This window comes from Petaurus breviceps, unplaced genomic scaffold (genome assembly GCF_028583685.1).
Source record: "Petaurus breviceps papuanus isolate PSGF00001 unplaced genomic scaffold, PetGlider_PUasm1.0 79, whole genome shotgun sequence".
In the NCBI taxonomy this organism is placed as follows: domain Eukaryota; kingdom Metazoa; phylum Chordata; class Mammalia; order Diprotodontia; family Petauridae; genus Petaurus; species Petaurus breviceps.
This window is the reverse complement of record NW_027186523.1, coordinates 19000337-19023545: the sequence shown is the minus strand read 5'-3', so window position 1 is coordinate 19023545 and position 23209 is coordinate 19000337. Positions and strand designations below refer to the sequence as shown.

Sequence of the window (23209 nt, the reverse complement as noted above, 5' to 3'; positions counted from 1 at the left end):
GTCAGACTTTTTTTTTCTTTTTGCTCTGAGATTAATTTGTTCCTTAACTAATCCCCATTTGATCATGCCTTTATTTGGAAGACACTTTGTAAAAGATAAGAGGCCTATGCCAGGTCCATTGTTCAGATACAAGAAAAGTTCATTCCATTATGGAATAGAGCCACTCCGTCACTTTCAGAATCAGTGCTTTGTCAAACCCAAGTACAGTGAAGATGGGAATGGAACCCACTAGAACAGCCACTTCTGAGAAATCATTAAGTGTTCAATACTGTAGTTATAGATTAATAGGGAAAGTAATTGGAATCAAAACCCCAGTGCTTTTAGTAAAACTGTGATATATGTTACATTAATGATGCAAAGTCCTCTTTGAAATACAATTGATGTCTACCTTGTTGTTTTGTTTTGATTAGTATGTCCATGGCTCAATATTTCAACAGGGAAATAGTTCATAGTTTATAGTTTGTACTAATAAGAATCTATTCATTATATGCTCTAAGAATTTTTACTTTTTGCTAATATACAGATGAATTTAATACAAAATATGAAATATTTTCCCAGTAATGACCTCTTGGAATTTAAGAATAGGGTTTCTCAAATCCTTGCTGCTATGCTACAAACAAGTGCTGATGATTCAAGCAATAAATCAGTGAAACTCAGAACACTAATGTTGTAAAGTCACTACTTTTGACATTACCATCTGGCATATTATGGAAATCCCCATTAAGAGCTACAAAGTCCAGATTCTTGCCAGATATTTGGTTTTACGTGACAGTAGTGAGAAATACAAGGAACAAAGAAAAGGAAAAAAAACATAGTTAGTGGTATCTTCTAAAATGACATTCCGGAGAACAAATCTTCCTGCCCAGTGATCATGACATGTCCTCTAACTAGCATGACATCTTGCAATATTTGCTGTCATTTAACAGAACTGACTTTGTAAGACATATCTTCCAGGGCTTGACTGGTTCCTTCTGGGTATAATAACTAAAACTTGGGTAGGTGTCATCATTGGATGGTACCAGGAGCACATACCAGGCAATTAAGCTCTCTTCAGGAGTATCTGTCAGATAAATGATACAGTACATGATCTAGTCATTTAAATATGTTTTGTGTAGGTGTAGTGCCCAGCTGACAAATTCAGGTTTCTAGAACTCATTTGAGGCTGCCGTTTGAAGAAAGATTTAAAGAAACATAAAGTTTAGGTATAGATGAGCACACTCTAATTAATTTCAACTGTATTTGATCAATTACTATTTAATTAATCTATGACTTCTATTTCTATTTTAGAGAAATAATTCAAATTCACTTTACAACCCATCAGTAAAGAGATCAACTGTGTTTAGTTTTTGGTACCAAATGCCAAAAGGGCAGGGATTCTTAGCTTTTATGTGTCTTGAAAAGTCTGGTCAAGTCTATAGACCATTTCTCAAAATAATGCTGTAAAACACATTCTACTGTTGCTTCTACTAATAATAACTAGCATTTATTCAGCATTTTAAGATTTGTAAAAATACATGTATATGTGTTATTTCATTATGTCAATTCTTACAACCACCTTGTGAGGTAAGTGCTATTATTTATACCCATTTTACAGATAAAGAAACTGAGTCTGAAAGTGATTTAGTGATTTGCCTAGGGTCACACAGCTAGTGAGTGTCTAAAGAGGGATTTGAATTCATGTCTTCCTAACTCCAAATACAACTCTATCTACTGTATCACCTAGGTGCCAAAGGACTGCAAAGGGAACCAATACTATAAGAATACAGTTATCAAAATGTTTTTTAAAACAAGTTCATAAATCCTAAGTTCTTAACCCTGAGTTAAGAATCCCTCCTACCAGGTCTTTCTGCTTATACAGCAGATATAGTATCCTTTCTCTGTTGGACACTGCTCATTTTTCAGTAAAGAACTAGTTATATATAATGCCTCGTTTTTAATTCTATTTCCCATTCTTCTACCTTTACACTTCAACTCAAAAACGCAAAAGATGAACCAAAGATCAAATTTTTGCTCTCCTTGCTTACTTGTTTGAGATCTTGTGACTTTCTTTCCCAATGTGATATCATTACTATGGTGATTAAAGTAACTCACACACACATACAGTAAATAGTCCTTACTCCATTGACATTCCTCTACTTTCTAAGAGTTCTCCATAAGTGGGTTGCATCACTTTCTAGGACCTGAGAAAGACTTCAATTGTTCTGGAATACAACATCTCTGCAGATGGATTGTTTCCTTAATCAGAAGGCTTGAACCTCATATGGATCATTAGAGAAAGAAAATGTCTACAATTCCTGCTATGAAAATCAATTAACATAAAAATATGCCTTCAACTGGTTAGATTCATAACAAAAAGAATTTTTTAAACATTTAACTTTTTAAAAAATCTACCTTAAGGTATCCATTACTGCCATTGAATCCAGCAGGAGAGAGCAAAAAAACAATCAATAGCTTCAGATTTTCATGGATATGGAGTTTTTCTTTTCATTAACAGGAAAAGAAGAGTTCCAAATCTTATTTAGGCTTATTTTTTGAGCCTGTTGGCATTTTTTCTTTTGCTTTATTTACATAAAATAGTATTTTTCCCCTTAAACCATTCAGACTTGAGATTTATCAGAGAAATCTTCCAAGTTGGTTAATCAAGGAGTTTCCAAGGAGCTATCCTCTCCAGCCCCCAGAACTTCCTTCTGGAAACACCTTTTTTCTTAAACATTAACAAAAACCCAGGAAGTCCATAGCTCTTGGAGTGGAGGAATGTGTTGAAGGATTAGGTGTAAAATAGGACCTAACCACAAAAAAAAATTGTCTTTGGAACCCTTTATGTTTTGGTCCTTTTCACTCCTTTCAAGGTTCCCTTCTATTTAAACGCTTAATTCAATCTAGCCCCACTCCCTGAGGAGATCTTACCTGCCTTGATTCCTGTCTAGATTTATAAAAGGGTTTGTTCTGTGAAGTTTAGATTCAGTCAAAGGACCACACTTGAGGACCTAGAGGGCCACATGTGACCTCAAGGTCACAAGTTTCCCACCCCTAGTTTAGAAGAAAGCAGATCTGATGACTGACTCACTGGGTGGTGAAGATATTTTTCTCCTACCAGAGTCATAAGTTTCCCTGTTGCCCATGAAATGAGGCCAGTTAGGCATCTTTCTCCAGGGTTAGATAAGGCAGTCTTATTGTGAAGGTGTTACCAAGAAGCATGAAAGGAAAAGGTCTTCCTGAAATTTTAAGAATTAATTCAAAAGAAACAAGAGATTCTTTTGCTAAGGGACAATGACCTGACTCTCTAATTCTGGGAGCGACAGTATGTAGTGGAAAAAACACTAGACTTGGAGTCAGAAGACCTGATTTTCAATTGAGTTTGATACTTATAAGGTAAACTTGGGTAAAACATTTAACATCATTAAAACTCAATTTCTTTACAAATAAAATGAGAATGATGATATTTACACAATGTACCTCAGGGGATTATTGTGAGAATCAAACAAATAATGCATGTAAGGTGCCTTGTCAACTCTAAAACACCAAATAAATGATCGGCAGTTGCAGGTATATGTTGAAATATACCAGGCAGGGAAAAATTTGCACTATAAATATGTGAACTTATAAAAAAAAACATTAGTCATAGTCTAAATATTAGCCATTAGTCAAAAAAAAATAGTTGTCCCTGTTGTCAATTGACAACCTAAAGGAGCCAGTGGGAAAATTCAACAGAAGAGAATGATTACAAGTGTGTTAAGAGGAAAGGGCATGAGTTAAAAAGTTATATACTCTGAGTAGAATGGACCAGAAAAATCTGGAAATGCCTAAAAGAAGAGATCAGCTTAGAATCATGGTTGTATATTATCTTTTTAAGAATTTTTATTTATAAATGCATTTTAATGTCAATCAGTAAACATTTATTAAGTATCTACCGTATACCAGGCACTGTGCTAAGTGTCAGGGATCCAAAAAGAGGCAAAAGACAGTTCCTATCTTCACAGAACTTATAATCTAATGGGGGAGACAATATGCAAACAAATACATACAAAGCAAAATACAAACAGAACAAGAGGAAAGGCAATGAAATGAAGAGGGCTTGGGGAGGACTTCCTCAATTACAAATACTCATATATGAACAAGAAAGAAAGAAAATCATAAATTTTAAAAATGAAATAATTAGCAAAAACAAAAACTTCCAAATTAAAAAAAATCACAATGGTATCACAGGTTTTCTTTATAGCCATGCCTTTCAGTTATTTACAGATTATTAAAAAACAAAAAAGAAGCCTCTGTTATTAACTTCAACATTAACCAATGCCATCTGTTGTATTTACCATTCATTTCCCTGCTGGGTGATGTTCTCTTCATTGTCCTAGTTGTAATCAGGAAATGTCTTGTTCTTTTGGTTCTGCCTTTTCTACTCAACATCCCGTTATGTGTCTTCCCATGTTTCTTTGCATTCTTCTGCTCATCATTTTTTACAACTCGATAATACCTTATAATATCCCGACATAACAATGCATTTAACCATTCTTCAATTATTAGACATATTTTCCAGGATTTTAATTTGGGGGGTTTATGATTTCTTTTTTGCTATGACAGAATGTTGTGCTGGGTATTTTTGTAAAGATGGGTCTTTTGTTCCCATCATTAAACTACTTAATATTGAGTCACAGGATATACATTTTTTGTAACTTTTATAGTATAATTCCTTATCACTTTCTATTCCTTATCACTTTCAAATTAATTCAAAGCTGTAGTAGCACTGTATTACTTTTCCCATTTTCCCATATCTTTTCCAATACTCAATTTTATCTTTTATACAATCTTTAATGGGCACCTCAGGATTATTTTAGTTCACATTTCTCTGATTATTAAAAACTTTTGGTTTTCAAATAGCTTTCCATAGTTTGTTTTTCTTCTTTTGAAAACAGCCTGCTGATTTTTGACCACTTATCCAATAGAGAATAGTAGATAATCTTATATGTATGTCAGTTCTGAATAGATTTTGGACATCTGACTTTTGTAAAATGTTAATGCAAAGATTTTTTAACTGTTCAGCATATTATCTTGTTATTCCATGTGCAATGCCTTTATTTTCAAAAGATTTTTTATAAATGTTTATATAATGAAAATTTATATTTTTAATCCATGATCTAGGGCAAGGATTGGCAAACATAGTCTGTAGGCCAAATTTGGCCTTGTGCCTGTTTTCATATGGCTCAAGAGCTAAGAATGCTTTTTCAAAATGTAAAAACCATTCTTGGTCTTTAGGCTACACAAAAATAGGTGGGCCATAAAGTACGGTTTGCCAGCCCTTGACTTGGGATATGTAAAGGTTATAGAATTTCATTTTTCTGTTTTCCAAGAATCCTGGATTATGAACCACGAAAGTGAGAACTGTTCACCTAATCATTCCTTTAACCTTTTGACACTAAGTGATTTTCAGCTGATAATCTTGAGGGAAAACATACTGGTGAGGGTTAAATTCCCCCTGAGGATAAGATGGAGTCAAATTCTGGGGCTAAGATTAGGTTAGGTTAGGATTGGGAATTAGGCTGGTGATCTTCAAAGGTTACATGGGCTACATCAATACAAATCATTATGAATCTCTCAAGTGAAAATTGGTCTCCTAATTGTCCTTTAACCTTTGGACACATTCTTCTGAGATACGCAGAAGATCCTAAGAGAAATCTGAATTCCAAACCTCTTCCTTCCCACTATTCTCAGCACAGAACTCATAACCAAGCTCTCTCTCTCTCACCCCATTGTAACTTATGCATAATTTAATAAATTTACTTTGCAAATTCTACTAATATTAGGGAGAAAAGCACCCACAAAAATATAACATAACTTAATTTTTTAAAGCTTTCAAGAAGCAGAATTTTCCAGATTCTCCCCTCTCCCACATCACACAGAATTTCTGCATGTTCCACTGGCTTCCTGCTCAGCATTCTAGTTGGGCATATTCTAGCCAACAGGACTTGTTAAAGTAATACCTATAAACACTTGCCAAAAATAAAAGGGCTAGAAGCTTGGAAGCTAAAGAGAAAACTTGTACAAAGTTTAAGATGACATCCAGTCTACTCTAAATTCAAAATATAAACATAAAAAATGAGTCTGATCTTTTTTAACAATCATATCAAAACATACACAGCTGGGGGCGGCTAGGTGGAACAGTGAGTAAAAGCATAGGCTCTAGAGTCAGGAGGACCCGAGTTCAGTTCCGGCCTCAGACACTTAACACACACACACACACACACACACACACACACACACACACACACACACACAAAACACTCCGTGCTGTAACCTGGGGCAAGTTAATCCCCCCCAATCCCCCACAAAAAAAAAAAAAAAAAAAAAAAACAGCCAGATGAGTGGTATTTTTCAAATGGGTCATATGGAAAGGCTATACATTTATTCCAATGGTTATACTATTGCTTAAAGCTTTTTTGGACCCTCCTCTATTGAAATTGTGTTCAGAGACCATTTTCAAGTCTCTCCAAAAAATTGGTTTTGCAGTTCTGGAATTATAAATAATTTCTGACCCAGAATGATTTTACCCAAATAAAACATCCACCCAATTCACATGATTTAGCCCTGAATGACTTTCTAATTCTTCTAAAAACCCCAAATCAATCCTCAAAGAAGGAAATGTTGCTGCCCCTGGTGATGTTAAAAAGAACATTCCAGAGATTCTAATGTCAATTCTCAAATACAGGGCACAATATTATCCATAACCTTTCTATTATTTACTGGTTACATTGATAGAGTTCAGAACAGCTTGAAACAGAATCATACTTCATTGAACCTTTTGGTTTTTGAATTAAAGTATTTCTCAGGTAACAACAAATATATGCTTGCTAAATGTTCTGACATTTTCTCTTTGAAGAAGACCTTAAATCTCTAATACAACTTAGCTGTCCAACATGGACAGAATAGAATGGTTTGCTATTATTATTGTTGTTGTTGTTGTTATAAATAGCATTTATATAGTACTGACTATGAGCTATATGTGCTAAGTGTTTTATAAATACTATCTCATTTGATACGCACAAAAACCCTGTGGGGCTGTAACAGCAAACACCCTAGTATATCCAAGGAAGAGTTGTGTGATTTGGCCAGATGAGACTCTGGGTAGCCATTGAGCCCCCCAGCTTTGAAAAACCCAGATGTTGGTGCTTCTCTCTCTGATAACTAATTATGTATGTATAACTATGTATGTCAGAAAGCCAGAAGCCATGTCTGTTTGTCTGTTGAATTGTATTATTCTCTCTGTCTGTATTTTTTGTCTTCTTATAATTTCTGTTTGTATTTTCTCTGAAGTTCAGGGTACTGACCTTTTCCCCTGAACTAAGTAAATGATATAGATGTTTGATTAAAGTAAGATTATTAACCCTTTTTGAGTTGCTTTCCTTTAGAAAAGCAGATCAAAGAACTTGTGCTAGCAGCCATCCTGGGTATGCTAGGGTGCTTGCTGTTACAGAGACAGGTGAAGGGCTTCAAGAAAAGGATGGATGATCAGTTAGCTATCCAGTAGAATACAGCACTGCTGCATTTGTTTCTGTCCAGTTCTCAACTTCTGTGATTCTGTTATTCAATAACTCCAAAAGCAAAATCCCTTCTAGAATATTCCTATATTCCATGCCTTCTAATATTCCAGTATTCCATGACTTTGTACTCACTGACCCCCATATTCGGAATGTATTCCCTCCTTTCCTCCAACTTTTATAGTCTCTATTATCCTTCTAGACTCTTTTTGAGAGTCAACTTCTACATTGGGTCCTTTATCATTCTTCCATTTTTTTACGCTCTTTTGTTCACATGCAACAAATTCATTTTGCATATATTTGTAGATTCCTTTTCATGTTCATTTCAGTTCCCAAGATGAAATGCAAGCACATTTTGGGCAGGCACAATTTAACTCCTGTCTTTGCCCCAGTGCCCAGCATCTGACACAAAGTAGATATTTATTAAATTCTTGGGGATTGATCAATTGTTCCTTGATTGGCTTTATTTAAACACTTAGCATAATAGGGAGTTCCAACAAAACATACCATCCATTTCTGATCAGCTCATGGTTCCAAAGTTCTTCCTTATATTGAATCAAAACCTGTCTCCCACAAACTTCTATCCATTCTTCCCCATGGAATTATCAAGACAAAATAAGTTTATTCACTCTTTTATATGATAGATTGTAAACTCCTTGAACTGAGAGATCATTTCATTTTGTCTTTGTATCTATCCCAAGAGCCTAGCAAAGTTAACTACACTCAGCTTCAGTCATCATGTGTGGCATTCTTTCCATTTGGATTGTTATCATTGCTCATTTGGTTCCCTGGCTCTCCTTAATTCACTTTGCATCGGTTCATATAAGGATTCCTATGCTTCTCTGCACTAATTGTGATCATTATTAGTAATATTTCATTACATTCATGTGCCACAATTTGTTCAGTCACTCCCCAATGGGAGTCTGCTTTGTTTCCAGTTCTTGTTGGAAAAGTGCTGAAAAAATATTTTAGTGTATACGAGGCCTTTTGTCTTGTCAATGCTTCTCATTTGTTTCCAGTAGCATCTTTGTAAAGTTTGGTACAGGTATTATTGTCCCCCATTTTAGCAATGAATAAAGTGAAGATTGGAGAGATTGAGGAATGTGGCTGAAGATTATATATATACTATGACCTAAAACTAGGACTACTAACAAATATCCTAAATTGCAGTCTAAGTGTGAACAGTACCATATTTTCATACAATTCTTCTACTAATACAACTTAAGACTACATTAGCTTCTTTGCTGCCATGCTGTAATATAAGTTCATATTAAACCAATGAATGACTAAAGCCCCTAGGCCTTTTTTACATGAGCGGCTGTCAAGCCAGGTTTTGCTTCCATATTGATGTAATTGATTTTTCTAACCTAAATGTAGGACTTGATATCATGTATCTTAAATTACATCTTGTTGGTTACAGTCCATCTTTCTTGCCTATAAAGAGCTTTTTGAATCTTCATTCAGTCTTCCATTATATTAGATATATTATATTAGCTATCCATACATAGTTAAAAAAATTTGTCCTATTCTTTCATCCAAGTCATTGACTAAAATGTTGACTATGGCAGAGTCCTTTGACTTGTCACTACCGACCTCCTTCCAGAATAGTATTGATGCTTTGATCAACAGTCTTTAGGTATAATTGTTCAACTATCTAGAAATCCATATAGCAGTCTATGTTAATTCCCCTGTATTATTCTTTCATTCAATAATAAGGCATTGAATTCCTACTATATACAAGGTATTGTAGTAGGCCCCAAGAATACAAATATGTAATCAGTCACAATACCTGACCTCGAGGAACTTATAATCTAATTTTATAAAAGAGATAAGGCATGTATTCAGATAACTATAATGCAATTTTGAATATAACAAGTATATAGGAGAGGGTCAAATAAAATACTATGATTAATTCAATTGTAGAGAGAAATTCTAGGAAGAAGAGATCTGGAGGGATCAGGGTAAGGTTTGTGTTTACTTACATGAACCTCTAATATGAGGGGAATATATTTTTGACCAGGAAGACCTTTGCCTGGGTGACTGGCCATACGTTCAACATACCAATAACAAGGGTCAGTACTGCAAATTCCACTTTTGAAAGGCTGCCGAACTTTAACTTATCTGGAAGTTACTGGTCATATACCCAAAGTTTTTCCAAGTTAACTCTAATAGCAACTTCTCAGCACTAGATGGAGCTTTGTATGGCTATAGTTGTATCAATAGACCAATTATCCCACTTTGGGATAAATCAAGATCTCTGTAACCCGACCACCCATAAGCAAAATAATGTGTTTCATGAGAGATTTCATGAGACCTTGTGTCAGATATTTTTGCTGAAATAGTCATATATCTTTTATGTACCAGAGTAATAATATCATGAAGAAGAAAAAGAGGGTAGTTTCAAAATTGCTTTTTAATGTACCCATGCTCACTCTCATTGATTATCTAAATGCTGACAAACTGTATATTCGAATTAGTGAGCAATCATTTATTAGGTCATAGTTTCCAAATTCTAATGCTTTCTTTCTTTTCTTCGGGGTCAGAGATTTCTGACATTCTCCCTGTCTGCCTGTCTCAGATGGCCAGAAACAATTTACAAACAAGACAGGCCCTAAGAAATAATGAGCTATGGACAGAATGATGTAAGTACTAGAAAAAAAAGAATATCCTCTCCATAGGAATGTAGAGAGAAAAATTAATTTCAGTAAGACTGGAGGAGATGGTCTGGGCCAAGTGATGCCCATTGGCTCTCTTAGAAGCATATATTTTTAAAGGAATGAATATAAGTCAAGAAAAAGGAAGAAATCTCACATTTGGAGAGTAGAAATGTAATTGTGGCACCACAGAAAAGAGATAATTGGAATCTTACAGTGATGAGAGTGACTTGGTGGAAAGAGGTTCAGGATTAGACTATAATGATGGGATAAAGTAAGCTGTTAAAAAGGAGCAGACCCATCGGAAGAGGCTGGGAAGTAAAGTGGCCTTATATGTCAAGAGGTAAATATTTGTATAAAATCTACATACCTCTAAGTCTAAAGTTCTGAGTATGGGGTCTGTGAACTTTAATAACATAGTTTGATGGATACATTTCAATATAGTTTTCTTTGGAACCCTCTGTATTTTATTTTATTCATTTAAAAACATTCTTCTGAGAAAGGATCCATAATCTTCAGAAGCTTGCCAAAAGGATCTATGACACAAAAAATAAAACATATAGGTTTTAAATAATCATCTAACTATTTAAGGGATAGGGACTGGACTGGTGATTTCACTGAGGAACTCTAAGGAAAGGAACTCCCTCTGCCAATGAAAGTCAGCCCCTTCTCCATAACATATTCTTAGAGCCTAGAAGATTGAAGGATTAGGTGACTTACTTGGTGGTCACATAGCCAGTTGATGTAAGAGATAGGACTTGAACCCAGGTCTTTGTGGCTTTGAGATTAGTTCACTTTTCACTGTATCATGTTGCCTCTGATGGTTACTATTTGCATGACTTTGGACAAGTTTCTTCTAAAATGTATGACCTTACAAAATCTAAATCTATGAATTTATAGAATATCCAAAAAGGTCACAAATAACTTTTCTTCATCTTAAAAACAGGGATCATCCAAGGCAATTGGGGTTCAATGACTTGTCCAAGATCACACATCTAGTTAAGTGTCAAGTGTCTGAGACCAGATTTGAACTCAGGTCCTCCTGACTCCAGGGCCAGTGCTCTAGTCACTGCACCACCTAGCTGCCCCAGTGGAGTAGATTCTGTAACTAATGTTATTTTTGGAGCTGCACTAGCCTAAAAAAAAAGCAAGAGATCAGGGGTATAAAAGTCCCACCCTCCCAGCCTCCATGCACCTTCATGAATGCATTAGCTCTCTAAGAAGGCTATATAATCTGCCGAAGTCCTGAGAAAGAAGTTGAGCTCTGCATTTGCCTTATAGCAAGTGACAGGTGTCCAGCTGTTCCATTTGTGTTTAGCTGACAGGTACCAGTGCATGTAAAAGATATAGACCATGTTTATAGAGGCTCAGGGCTCTTGTGAGTATTGGTTTTAGCAGCAGGACAGATCTCCTAGCACATGCTGAGTTTGGGCTTAGTTGCTGGTTTCTTTTGCCAGATCAGATGATGATTAATCAGGAGTCAGATGTCAGCTGTTTGATGTTACTTATGCTCTCACTAACAGCTGCCTGTTTCAAACTGTGCCTCCTACGTCGTGAATGCAGACCTGGAGCTGGCAATTTCCAGAAGGAAATTTTCAAAGTGTTCAGAGAGTCCAGAAATAGCCAATGTAGTTTCTGATTAGAGTTAACTTTGGGCTTTATATAATTTCTCTAAAACTGAAAATGTACAAAGGATTTGCAAAATATTTAAGTTATCCAGGGTCCAGAATGTGAATTATCTGTACATCATTTCTATGTCTGTTTATAATCTTGTATACATATATAGAGATATTTGATCATAAGCATATAAACTGCTATTTGAGCATTGATTTCTCCCCTATTATTTGTGTTCTACCTTAAAATCCTACAAGGATGAGTAAATCCCAAGTCTGAAAGTTTGATTCAAATCGGCTTAAAGCTCTTTTTGAAGAAGGCTATTTGTGAGCGATTTCTTTTCTCACGAGGTTTTCAATACCTCCTTGTTCCACTCTTAATCAGAAATGCCATACAAACAGCATTTGCAGGTTTCTTTTTCCATTAAGTGGGAGGGGAGAAAAGCAAGAAAGTAAGAACACTTTAAAAAAAAACATTAGACAAGCTTTTCAGGACTTTAAGAAAAGTTTGAGGTTAAGGTTTTTGTTGTTGTTTTTTTTCCCAAGGGACAAAGAGAATTCCAGTTGATTTTTGCCTAACCTAGATATCAGATGTCCATGTGGCTTGCTATTCTAAAATAAAACTTTTTAAGAGGGTTCCTTTTTTTAGCAAGAGAGGAGGAAGTGAGAAACTGACTTCCCCGAGATTCTCCCTATGCACTGTAGCCAAGTGGTCCTAAAATTTTGGCTAATTCCCTAAGAATCACTTGTATGACTGGGCCCTAGCAGGAACCACCAAAAAAAACCCACCAATGGCACAGTATATGTTATGTCAAGATGGTCAATGATGATTTTTTAAATACCTCAAAACTCCAAATTATAAAATCCTACAAACTTAACCAAACCCTAGCAAGAATTTCAGCAAAGTGACCAAGGTCTTCTTTTCCTATTCCCCCCTGCCATATCAATAATCTGAATGTTACTGGATTGCTCTTGTATACAATGCTACATTAGATATAATGTGAGAGTGGAAAGATCAGAACCATGCCATATGAGTCACGGACTTATAGATTATTAGAATTGGAAGGAACTTTAGAGAACTTGGCTCTGATACTTTTTTGCTGTGTGACTAGAGGCACTTACCCAGTCACAGGCTTTGTTTCCTTGTATATAAAATGAAGATATTAATAATAATGATAACTAATATCTATACACTATTTTAAAGTTTGCAAAATGCTTTACACCTGTCATCCCAGTTAATAACAATATGAAAATATGAACCATCTATGGCTCAACATTGAAGTGAGGAAAGTACTTTGTAAACACCATTATGGGAAGCAAACTGGCTCTAGAGACAGAGAACCCAGGTTTGAATCCTGAATATGCCATTTATGGGCAAATACCATCTCTCAGCCTTGAGTGCCTTGTCTGTTAAAATGACAGAGGTGGCATGTACCTCTGTAACCCTTACCAGTCAGAAATTTGAGGCTGAGGGATCCCTTGAACTAAGGAGTTCTGAGATGAAGTCAGATAAGCCAATCTGGTTTCCACACTATGTCTAATATCGTTATTGTGTGCCAAGGGAGAATGGGGCTATGAGGCCACCTGAGAAGGGGTGAACCAGCACAAGACAGAAATGGAGCAGGTTGGGGGGGGGGTGAAACTAAGATGGCAGAGTACAGGCAGCAACCCAGCTGAACTCTCCCCAAATTCCCCTCCAAACAACTTTAAAGTATTGCCTCAAATCTAATTTTGGAGCAGCAAAGCCAACAAAAGGTTGCCCTGAGACATTTTTCCAGCCTAGACAACTTGAGAGATCAGCAGGAGAGGTCTATGACACCAGGAGTGGCACCTAGCCCAGAGCTCAGGGGTCACAGAAGCAAGCCCAGTAAGTCGAGGCAACAAGCAACAATTTCAGGGGCTCTCAGCCCAGAGACAATAAGGGAGTCATACAACTGGTTAAAAAGAGATCACATGTGATCCTTTGCTGGCATTGTGTATAGCTAGTGCTGACTGGTACCTCTACTGCCAATATTGCTGTTCTGGGTCACAGTTTGAGGATAGAAAGGAGTGCTATGACTTGCAGCTACAAAAGAGCAGGGGAACCGGTCACAATTCGAAGGCAAAGAATAGCACTAGCATTTGTGGTTACAGGGGAGCAGAGGCTCTTCCTGGACAAAAAGCAGAGCACTGACCAGGAAAACAGTGACCACACCTATCCCCATCACACCTCCTTGGAAGCACTGAAAACTTGTAGGTCTCTAAAACCTAGCTCTGGAAACAGCAGCACAAAACCCTGAAGCTTGGGACAGTCCCTCCCCAACCCCAGGTGAGCAGAACACAACTTTATAGTTCAAAGTCATAGTAACAGCCATTTTTTTATAATGATCAACTGTGAGTAACTTATCTATTCTCAGTAATGAAAAAAATTCAAGACAATTCTGAAGGATTTAAGAGGAAAAATGCTATCCACCTCCAGGGAAAGAACTGATGGAGTCTGAATGCAGATCAAAGCACACTATTTTATACTTTTTACCCACTTTTTGTCTGTTATCTTTCATAACATGACTAATATGGAAATATGTTTTGCATGACTGCATATGTATAACCTATATCAAATCACCTGCCTTAATGGAGGGGGAGAGGGAGAGAGAGAGAGAGAGAGAGAGAGAGAGAGAGAGAGAGAGAGAGAGAATTTGGAATATCAAATTTTAAAAATTGCTTTTAGTTGTAATTGGGGGAAAATATTTTTTTTCTTAAAAAGAAAATTAACAACTCAGTAAAAGAGGTACCAAAAAATATTGAAGAAAATGACACCATAAAAAACAGAATTGGCCTAATGGTAAAAGAGGCACAAAATTTCACTAAAAAAAGAACTCCTTAAAAACAGGCCAAATAGAAAAGGGGGTACAAAAATTCACTGAAGAAAAGAAATCCTTAAAAAAGAAGAATTTACCAAATGGAAAAAGAGGTACAAAAGTTCACTAAAGAAAATCATTCCTTAAAAATTAGAATTGGGTAACTAGAAACTGATAACTCCATGAGACATTAAGAAACAATAAAACAAAATCAAAGAAATGAAAAAATAGAAGAAAATGTGAAATTATCTCATCAGGAAAACAACTGGCCTAGAAAACAGATTGAGCAGAGATAATTTAAGAATTATTATTATTATTAAGCCATAATAAAAAATGAGCCTCAACATCATATCTCAAGAAATTATCAAGGAAAAATGTCTCAATATATTAGATCTAGAAGGTAAAACAGAAATTTAAAGAATCAAGTGATAACATACTGAAAGAGATCCCTAAATGAAAACTCTCAGGAACATAATTGCCAACTTTAAGAGCTCCCATGTCAAGGAGAAAATATTGCAAGTTACCAGAAAGAAAAAATTCATATGTCATGGAGCCACAGTCAGGAACACACAAGATTTAGCAGCTTCCATATTTTGTTTTGTTTTGTTTGCTTTACAGAGGACAATTGGGGTTAAGTGACTTGCCCAAGGTCACATGGCTAGTTTTTGTATTGTGTCTGAGGTCGGATTTGAACTCAGGTCCTCCTTACTCCAGGGCCAGTGGATTCACTGTGCCACCTAGCTGCCCCCAGCAGCTTCCATGTTAAAGAAGCAGAGGACTCAGAATATGAGATCTTGGAAGCCATAGGAACTAGGATTGCAACCAAGAATAATCTACCCAGCCAAACTGATTATAATCCTTCAGAGGAGAAAAATTGTATTTAATGAAAAAGACAGCTTTTAAGCATTCCTAATGAAAAGACCAGAGGTGAATAGAAAAATTTTACATTCAAGTACAAATCTCAGGAGAAGCATAAAAATGTAAACATGTAAGAAAAATCATAAGAGATATTTAAACTGTTTATATTCTTATATGGAAAAATGACGCTTGTAATTCCTAAGAACTTTAATATTATTAGGGCAAATAGGAGGAGGACATAAACGTGAATAAACTATGTCAAGATAATCACACAAAAAAAATGAAAGAGTAAGAAAGAGACATGCACTGGGAAAAGGGGGTAGGGAGATATAGAATGGGGAAATTTTTCTTACATAAAAAAGGCATGCAAGGAAGAGCTTTTACAGTGGAAGAAAGGGGAAGTTGGGAAGGCAAGCAATATTTGAACCTCACTCACTGGAATTGGTTCAAAGAGGAAAGAATACACACACACACACACACACACACAGAGTTGGTTATATAAATCTATCTGATACAATAAGGACATAGGGAAGGGGATGAGATGAGGCATAGGAGGAGATAGTAAAGGGTAGGGTGGATTAAAGGAGTCAATGGTCAGAAGTAAATCAAATATTTGAAGATACAGTTAGTAATCATAACTGTGAATATGAATGGGATGAGCTCACCCATAAAATGGGAGTGGATAGCAGAATAGATTAAAAACCAGAATCCAACCATATGTTGTTTACAAGAAACACACTTGAAATAGATATGCAAAGGATAAAATAAAGGTCTAGATGGGAATCCATTGTGCTTCAGCTGAAGTGAAAAGGGCAAGAGTAGTAAACATGATCTCAGACAAAGCAAAAATACACCTCATTTTACTACATTTTACTAAAAGGTACCATTGATAGTGAAGTAATACCAAAATTTTCTAAAGAAGATCCTCTGATAGAGCCCCATTTCTCAAATATATAGGGAACTGAGTCAAATTTATAAGAAGAGTCATTTTCTAACTGATAAATTGTCAAAAGATATGAACAGGCAGTTTTCAGAAGAAGGAAAAAAAGTTATCTATGTTCATATAAAAATGTTCTAAATCTCTATTTATTAAAGAAGTGCAAATTAAAATGATTCTTAGGTACTACCTCATACCCATCAAAAATGATAAATGCTGAAGGCAGTTGAGGGAAAATAGGTACACTAATAAACTGTTGGTGGAATTGTGAATTTGTCCAACCATTCTGGAGAACAATTTGGAGCTATACCCTAAAAGATCATAAAACTCTGTATGCCCTTTGATCCAGCAATACCACTACTAGGTTTATACCCCACAGAGATCAAAGAAAAAGTAAAAGGACCCATATGTACAAGAATATTTATAGCATCCTTTTATTGTGGCAAAGAATTGGAAATTGAGGGGATGATCATCAATTGGAAAATGACCCAACAACTTGTAGTATATGATCATGATGGAGTATTATCATGCTATAGGAAATTAGGGGGGGGGTGTTATGGGGAGAAAAAAAAACTTGGGAAGACCTATATAAATTGATGCATAGTGAAGTGAGAAGAACTAGGAGATCATCATGCACAATAACAACGTTACTACTCTGATCAGTACAATAATCCAAGACAATCCCAAAGCACTCATGATGAAAAAATAAATGTTATCCATCTCCAGAGAGAGAGAACTAATGAACTATGAGTGAAAATTGAAGCATCACTGTCTCACTTTATTTTTTGCTTTTTTGGCTATATGACTAATATAGAAATATGTTTTGCATAATCTCATATATATGATTGATATCATTTTGCTTGCTTCTCAGTGGGGGGGAGGAAAAGAATTTGGAATTCAAAATTTAAAGACAAAATGTTTTTTAAAATAATTTTTAAAAAAAGAAGTAGAGCAAGTCAAGGTTTCTGGGCCAACAGCTGGTAAGATTGGGTCTATGAGATAGAGTCAGGTTCACCCTCAAAAAAAATATCATAATCATAATGAATTCTTTAATAATTTTCTAACAAAATAAAATAAATAAAACGAGTAGACTAGACTAGATGATCTGTAATGTTGCCCCTACATCAAATTTTATGATTAAAGCATTCAATGTAGGAGATACTGTTGTCTTCATTATTATTCTTACTTTTATTATCATTATTATTTCATATAAAACAGGTGGCAAATCTGCTAAGGCTCTTCCAGATCCCCCAGATAAGCTACGCATCCACCAGTGCCAAACTAAGCGACAAGTCACGCTATGATTATTTTGCCAGGACTGTGCCCCCAGACTTCTACCAGGCTAAGGCCATGGCCGAGATCTTGCGCTTCTTCAACTGGACCTATGTGTCAACCGTGGCCTCTGAAGGTGACTATGGTGAGACAGGAATTGAGGCCTTCGAGCAGGAGGCACGTCTTCGCAACATCTGCATTGCCACCTCTGAAAAGGTAGGCAGATCCAATATCCGAAAGTCCTATGACAGTGTCATCCGGGAACTGCTCCAAAAGCCCAATGCTCGAGTGGTTGTCCTCTTTATGAGAAGTGACGATTCCCGGGAACTAATCGCTGCTGCAAGCCGCTTCAACGCTTCCTTCACATGGATCGCTAGTGATGGGTGGGGTGCCCAAGAGAGCATTGTCAAAGGCAATGAGCATGTGGCCTATGGAGCCATCACCTTAGAACTGGCTTCCCATCCCATCCGTGAGTTTGACCGTTACTTCCAGAGCCTCAATCCTTACAACAACCACCGAAACCCCTGGTTTAGGGACTTCTGGGAACAGAAGTTCCAATGCAGCCTACAGGGTAAAAGGTCACACCGGAGAGCCTGTGACAAGCATCTAGCAATTGACAGCACCAATTATGAGCAGGAGTCCAAGATCATGTTTGTGGTGAATGCTGTGTATGCCATGGCCCACGCCCTCCACAAGATGCAGAGAACCCTCTGCCCAAACACTACCAAGCTCTGTGAAGCCATGAAGATACTAGACGGAAAAAAGCTGTACACAGATTACTTGCTAAAAATCAATTTCACAGGTAAATATAGAACTTTAATTCCTCCTTTTTGATGCAATTTGTAGAATGTTTTAGGCCTGAGGTTCTTGATCTAAGGTCCATGAACTATTTTTTTTTAATAACTATTCCTATGTAATTGGTTTCCTTTGTAAGCCTATGTATTTTATTTGGTTCATTTAAAAAAAAAACATTCTTAGAAGTGTCCAATAGGTTTCATCAGACTGCTAAAATGGTCCATAGCACAAAAATTAAGACAAAATGTTTTTTTTTAACACAAAACACCCCTATTTTGTGTTAATGATGCACGATTAATACCCCTGCATGTCAGCCCCTCATGTAGTTCTTGGTACAGTGTCCCATTATAAATTCAAGCTTTTTAGCAAATGGTCCAAAGAGAACTATTGTTTGACTCTTTATGGTCTTTATTCATTGCTAAGGGAATATCTTGATGGGTACAGTGGGCGATAACCAAAGACCCCCTTGTGTCTTTCCCATAGCTCCATGGTAGAATTTGTAGCTTCCTCAATGTGGAGTGTGTTATGTTTGATCCCCTCTTGGAGGCTGACCTCAGGATACTACATGGGGCATTTAATCCTATTGACTTCTTCAGGTGCATCTCTGAGGAATGGGGATGTAGATAACACACATATCTCTTAAGGAAAATAAGAGAAACCCATAACTTCCCCAGTGAGTGAAGGGGAGGAAATCACATTCTTCTCTGGACTAATTAGAAAAAGAGAGAAAGAAAGAGACCCAGGTTATGTTACTTTATTCATTGTTATGTTACTACATTCATATTGTATCTTCTTTTATATATTTCTACATATATATATTTCCATATGTGTGTGTGAGAGTTTCTAGATATTGTTCAAAGAATATGTCTGAGATGAGGTATTGTTTCTGTGTGTAGCAATCCCAAATAAGTGAAACAAGAAGGCAGATCAAAGCTATTCAAATGTTGTTCTTACCTGCAGAGTATCAGGATGGCATTTGTGTATAAAGAAGCTATTACTAAATATGGTAATGCAAGCTTTTAGCATATTCCCAAAGAGATTAAAAAAACTTGAGACTCCTCATCCTATTCCAGTATCCATGTCAAAGGTCCTTCCTTTGAAGAGTGAAACTCAAATCCAAGTCATTTAAAAGATAGATATGATTACTGCTCACAAAAGGCCAAAAATGTTGCAATCATCAAATAATGTCATTATCCTGAAATGCAAATCATTTTTGTACCATTGGAGAGCCATGCTAGCCTGTAGAGTTTGCATAAAATGCCTCCCACTCAAAATTATAGAAGTCATGCTCTCCAATCACTGAAAAAGAAGAAGAAGTAACAGAGTCATTTTCCATCCAGCATAAGCTTGGACATCCCATTACCAGCTCAGTGTTGTACTAAAACCCAGGGTGAGACTGAGAGCTACAAGGCCAGTGCTGCAACACCAAGTAAGACTTGCTTCTAGGCTCCTAGATATAGACTGAAAGGGGAGTTCAAAGAACATCTTGTTCAACCATCTCATTTCACAGAAGAGGAAATTGGGGCCCAAGAAAGTTAAATGACTCCCCCAAATTCACACAAGGAGTAAGCATCATTTGTAGGATTTGGACTCATGTTCTCTAAATCCAGATTAACTTCTTAATCTATTACACCATGACAGCAGCTCACACCCCCTAATTACACACACACACACACACACACACACACACACAACATTGAAAATGGGTTATCGCCAACAATGCTAAAAGATTACTTTTTTGCTGTGCTGTTGTCTCACTGTGTATACCATAGAAATACAATAGAACTTTTAAAAGGGAGGAGGGGGACACACTGTAATTTAATCATTACAGGTGTCTAAGTAGTACAGAGTGCTAGACCTGACATGAGGAAGACCTGAGTTCTGGTCTGGTCTCAGATTCTTACTAACTTTATGGCCCTAAACGTCACCCTCCTGTGGCCTGAGTTTCTTCATCTGTAAAATGGGGATAATAATAGCATCTATTTAGTGTTGTTGTGAGGATCAAATGAGAAGATATTTATAAATGTCTTTGCAAATCTTAAGGCACTACATAAATGTTAGTTATTATGATTACTATTATTATTATTAAACAGCCTTAGATTAATTCCCACTGACATAAGAAATTAGAACAGACTGTAATTTAGAAGAGGAAATAGAGCATCCTGAATGTTCTTAGATTGTTCTACTGTAAACAAACATTTTTATGTGCACACTGTATCTTATTCACGTATTATCCATTTGTATTTCTAAAAATACATGTGACCTTTTCTTTATATTTTTTTCATTCATTTTGAGGTCATTTACCCATTCCTTTTAACTAATTCTTCCTTTCTTTCATTCCTTACATTTCTTTCCTTCCTTTTTCCCATCCCTCCCTTGCTCTCTGTGTCTGGTGCTCTTGAAACAGAATGAACGTTTTGCACATAAACGCAGTATTTCCCTGTTCACCGCTAACTGGGTCTCCACTGGCAAAGTCAAGTCAAGAAGTAATACCACGATCTAGACAAGAAATCCAAATGTAGTTCTGTTCGCCTCTATGATGCTGTTATGGGTTTCAGTTCTACAATCTGTGCTAGCTGCAGAGATTTTATCCCAGTGATCCTGCTTTGCTGCATCCTTTTCCATTTATGAAACCCTACTAGCTACTCCTCCTTTCTGCAAAGACAGCATGGCAGGAAATGGGCTTAAACTACAGAAAGGGAAAGAAGAGGCTTTACAATTGCTAGTTGGAATATATTCTTAGTGAGAAAGGGTAAAAATTGGAGCAAATTTCTAAGGGATGATATTGAAATAGCTAAACACATAAATATCTTTAAAAAAGCAGGATTAAAAAATGGCCAAACACACAATGGAAGAAAAGAGAAGGCATAGGAGAAGAGAAAATAATAAAAATCTGAGCCAATTGTGTTTGTTTAAAAAAAGAATATGTGATAGATTTTTTTTGTGAAATTTGTGTTTGATTGTAAGAATGAATTGTAATTATATTACACAAATGCATTTCATCATTTTAAGAACAAAGAATCTCCCCAATATTGCAAGACTCTCAGATGTCCAGAATGTGCTACTCAAACTAAAGCCAGGAAACATGGGCTCTGTATGGTACTAGACACAAGACCTATGGAAGTAGACACTCAGAAAATGCTTGCTAAAATGAGTTGGAAAAAATCCATTCCAGCCACAAATTCCACATATTAACCCTGTGACTTTTTTGACCTGAGAAAGAGCTCCTCTCCACAATGTTATATAACTGATCCATTTGATAGGGCAAGGTTTTGTGTTTTGTTTTTGTGCATTGATCAATCAACAAACATTCATTAATTACTTATGTGCCAAGCACTGAGCTACAGAAGATTTATTTCATTTATTATGTTTTATTTTTTCTGTTGCTCACTCCACTAACCACCTCCCCCATTTGGAAAGCCAGAAAAACAAACTTCCTTTTACAAATATGTAGTAAAGAAAAACAAATTCCCAGAGTGACCATGTCTTTCCCCAAATTATAACCCCATCTGCACTCAAACACCATCATCTTTCTACCCAGTGATGGGTAGCATTTCATCATGAATCCTCTGGAATCATTGGTGGTCAGTGCATGATTAGAGTTCCTAAGTCTTTGATAGATGATTGTCTTTGCAGTATTGCTGTTATTATAGAAATTGTGTGTGAAAACACAGATTTACAAAAACAAACAGAACTTCCATAAAAAGAATCCTTTGCCTTATAAAGCAATTTCCTTAAATAGCAAACTCCCTAGTTACACTTAAAATTTGTTTAGTTTGTAAGAATTCAATTTACGTATACATTTGCAGGAACAGAATTGCATAAAGCAAAGTTCAAGAACATAGCAATTACGTAAAACAAAATACACTTCCATTTTATGATTTCTTTCAAACTCCTCTTTACCTCAGAGAACTTCCTCTCTCTATCATGCACCATCATTGCATCTGAGATCAACTTCTTTTTATTATCACATCAGTATTCTGAGCGGTTGATGCCTTTGGAAGGCCTCCACTTCTAGGATTTCCTTGTCAAGTAATTAGATGGATAAGATCCAGCTACGGGTCAGAAATCTCACAAACCAAATACTTTCAGTGGTTTTGCTTCATAGCTCTAGCCAGGGAATCATCCCACCTCTCCCAACTTCATTGGGGTGTTTTCAACTACCAGAATTTGGAAACAGAGTGGACACAGTCTTCTATTCATGACTTCAGTACCAAACACAGATTCTGAAATTTAAGAGAAAGAAAATTTTTTGTTTGTTTGTTAATTACCAACCTTGGCCCCAAAGGTGAGGTAAGAAAATATATTTCTTTCTCTTCTCTGGAAAGGTGGAAAGGAATTGCATATACCATCAGACTCACAAACTAAGCATGTCTTTTGTTTTATAGGTCTTTAAAAAAAAAACTCTTTAAAATCCCATAGAGTTCATCATCTGGTGGCAAAACTTCTAGCTTTAAGGCAATTAAAGCACTAGGGTAAATACATATGATTATTAGATGTTTAACCAATTATGTAGTGTTAGTGCCATTCTGTAGTTTCATCAAAATATGCATTCATCCCTATGTACTGTGCTGTACAGCATTCCCAGGAAATAGATTAGCATTAGACTTTTGCATCTCTGATTATCTAATCATGCAGTGCTGGGTATTGGAGTTATTTATGTCTTATCTACCTAAATAGCAAGGTCAATGAAGGCAAGGACTATAGCTTA

At 36.2% G+C, this 23209-nt stretch overlaps 1 protein-coding gene across 1 annotated transcript in view; it reads left to right on the top strand.

The window, feature by feature from the left end:
- The window catches only part of LOC138175865 (metabotropic glutamate receptor 3), a 273313-nt gene that overhangs the window by 170962 nt on the left and 79142 nt on the right, over nucleotides 1-23209 (top strand). Inside the window, exon 3 of the mRNA XM_069106470.1 lies at nucleotides 17650-18505. Within this exon, the coding sequence (XP_068962571.1) occupies nucleotides 17650-18505 (856 nt within the window). The remainder of the gene's footprint in view (nucleotides 1-17649; nucleotides 18506-23209) is intronic.